This window comes from Halyomorpha halys, unplaced genomic scaffold (genome assembly GCF_000696795.3).
Source record: "Halyomorpha halys isolate HHAL.00 unplaced genomic scaffold, Hhal_1.1 Scaffold719.1, whole genome shotgun sequence".
Lineage (NCBI taxonomy): Eukaryota > Metazoa > Arthropoda > Insecta > Hemiptera > Pentatomidae > Halyomorpha > Halyomorpha halys.
The window spans coordinates 144,833-147,658 of record NW_027114303.1 but is presented as its reverse complement, the minus strand read 5'-3'; the positions used below and the strand labels follow the sequence as shown (position 1 = coordinate 147,658).

Sequence of the window (2,826 nt, the reverse complement as noted above, 5' to 3'; positions counted from 1 at the left end):
TATATGAATTTTTAGTGTAATCCAAATTTATTATAATTAATTTATTGTTAATAAAAACCCCCAAGAAGAAGAAACTCAACCAATACGTCAATACAAAAAATAAATAAAAAAAAGAAGGATAATAACAAAAAAAAGTAAAGATAAAAAAGAAATATACCAAACACAAATTATTCAGCTGGTCTTAGTCAATTTGTGTTATGAATTTTAGCAAGTCTGTCTTAAATTTAGTAAAAAGTATGTGCTCTGGTTCAGGCCAATTTCCTTGTTTCAGTATAACATCTTGTATTAGCTGAACTCTTTGTCGGTCATATAGTTTACATTCATAAAGTGTATGTTTGAAATTGTGCACTTATTTATCATCATCACGCTTGTCAGTCGTCATAATATTAAATCGTTTTAAGTAATATTTTGTGTTACCATGTTCTGTAAGGAATTGTGTCAATGTGTATTCTGTGCTGTGTATTTGTTTGTGATTATGTAATATTATTCGTGGAATGTATTTGTGAAGGCTAAGTGATTTATTCGAAGCATTCCACATTGTGTTCCAGCTAGCAATGAGTTCATTGGTGATGAGATTTCTGATATGGGAGATAGGAGCCTTGCTGTAAGAGGGCTGCACGATTCTATTGCTGGCTGCCTCCTTGGCCAACGAGTCAGCTCTTTCATTACCCTCTTTGCCCGAGTGTCCTTTCACCCATTTTACCTCCACTGATTTTTTAAAATACTGTAATTGAAGTATTTTTAGTTTTATTTCCTCAGTTAATGGGTGTGAATGTGATGTAAGACTATATGCAAATGCACCTTAGAAGTATTTTCAAGGAAGTTTTCTAAGGCTTTTAAAACAACTAATTTCTCGGCCTGGTTGTTGGAGCACCACAGGACCTAGCTTGTACTGGCATAGTAAAGTAAAACAATTTTATGTAGTTATAATTTTTTACAATGTGGGTTTAATGAGGGTCTAAGAATATTTTTCCTTTAAAGATGAACTCCACTAAAAAAAGATACAACAATAAAAAAAAAGTTTTCATAATAAACAATAATATATTACTTATTCATTATATAATACATATATAAATAATATAATGATAATGTAGTATTTATATAATATTAATTACTATGTATTGGAATTTGTTTGTTACAGGTTGAGTGCTGGGCTATTCAAGTGGTAATTGATTTCAAGCAATCATTCAAGAATTACTCTATAGCAGCTGTAAATACAATATCTTCTATTAAACATATTTTAGAAACATCAGAAGAACAATCTGAATTATTTGTAAACAATATCTACTCCAACAATACAGTACTGGAAAGAGTAACTGAGTTATCTAAAGATGAGTGCTTTCAAAAATTTATTAAGAAAGAAAACTTGAGTATTTCGTTTCAAAATCAAGTTAATCAATTACAGATTCCATTACAGGATAGATTAGAGGATATCAAGGAAAGATTAAATAATATTAAATTCTTACTTGGTTTGTTTCAAGGGATTGCAGAAAGGAAATTTCAAAGTTGTAAATCAGTAAATGAAACTTGCATTCAAAAAACTAATCAGTGGCTGGAATCAACTATTTATAATTTGTCTTGCGCCGTACCAATATATCCGAATTGTTCTAGCCTTTCTGTTCGAAAGCAAGCGACTTGTCCACCCAAAAAATTTAAGTGCGGTACTGGTTACTGTATTACAGCAAGTTTCTTCTGTGACGGTGATTGTGACTGTGCCGACTGTAAGGATGAACCCCCGAGTTTCGCTGCGGTGTAAATTATCGCTGCATATCATTAAGCAAGAAATGTAATGGCATTGATGATTGCGGTGACGGAACGGATGAAGAAGGATGCCTAGCTCCTATACCCACTACACCCTCATATACACATGTAAACTGTTCTATTGATACAGGAAACTTCTTATGTAATACAAACAAGTGTATCAGTCTTGAGCAAGTTTGCGATGGCTATAATGACTGTGGTGACTGGTCCGATGAGAGTGATCGGTGTAATCATCAAGAATGTTCTCAGGAATGCAGAAGATCGGGTGGTGTTTGTTTCACGGGGCCAAGGGGGTTTGAATGCTTGAACGAATGCCCTCCTGGAACATATGAGACTTCTCAAGGTTGTGGCCGATATCCAGAAGCTCCTTTACCAACACTGGTCCAGATTCTTGATGATACCCCACGACTAATAACGAGGTACGCAGCTAGATTAAAGTTCCTAAAAAAAAAAACCATAATGGCAGTTTCTGAATCCTTGCGAGAATTGGTAAGATGTAAAAAAGAAGAATTCACATTATTGTCCAACGTAAATGATTTTTCAACAATAATTCATGAAGAAAAAGAACTGATGGAGGATAAAAAGTATATGCCTCTGCAATAACTACAACACCAGAAAGAATAAAGTTTGAGGTTGTTGAGATTACTAGGCTGAGACCTCAACAGCATCAACAAATTAAATAGACCTACCAATAGTAGGTCTTGTTTTGATCTTTCAATACTAAAGTTCATTTTACTAGTTATTCAATTCAGGAAGGAGTTTGTAGTTTAATGTATTATTTCATTAAATAAAAGTATGTGTAAACATTAAAATATATAAAATTTAAGCTTGTCTAGATAAGTTTTAACAAAGTTAAGACCATTGTTTTGACTTTGTTATTAATATTCTAGTTCTAACTTAGTTATTAAGAAATATTTATTTCATGTTTGGTGGTATTAACTTCTATAATAAATAAATTTTGTATGCATTGTTCTTTCAATTTACAATTTGGAATCACTAACTTTCCTATAGTATTTTTTATTTATTTTATTTTGTAATACTGCAATAAATAACAACTAATCAGCA

At 32.1% G+C, this 2,826-nt stretch overlaps 1 protein-coding gene across 1 annotated transcript; it reads left to right on the top strand.

Moving 5' to 3' along the window:
* Positions 1-1,737: 1,737 nt before the first annotated feature.
* On the top strand, positions 1,738-2,826 carry LOC106685631 (uncharacterized; the record flags this gene model as incomplete). The annotated part of the gene is given in 1 exon segment (XM_024359582.2): positions 1,738-2,826. A coding segment is annotated over 1 exon segment (627 nt), but the record flags the coding sequence as incomplete, so codon positions are not given.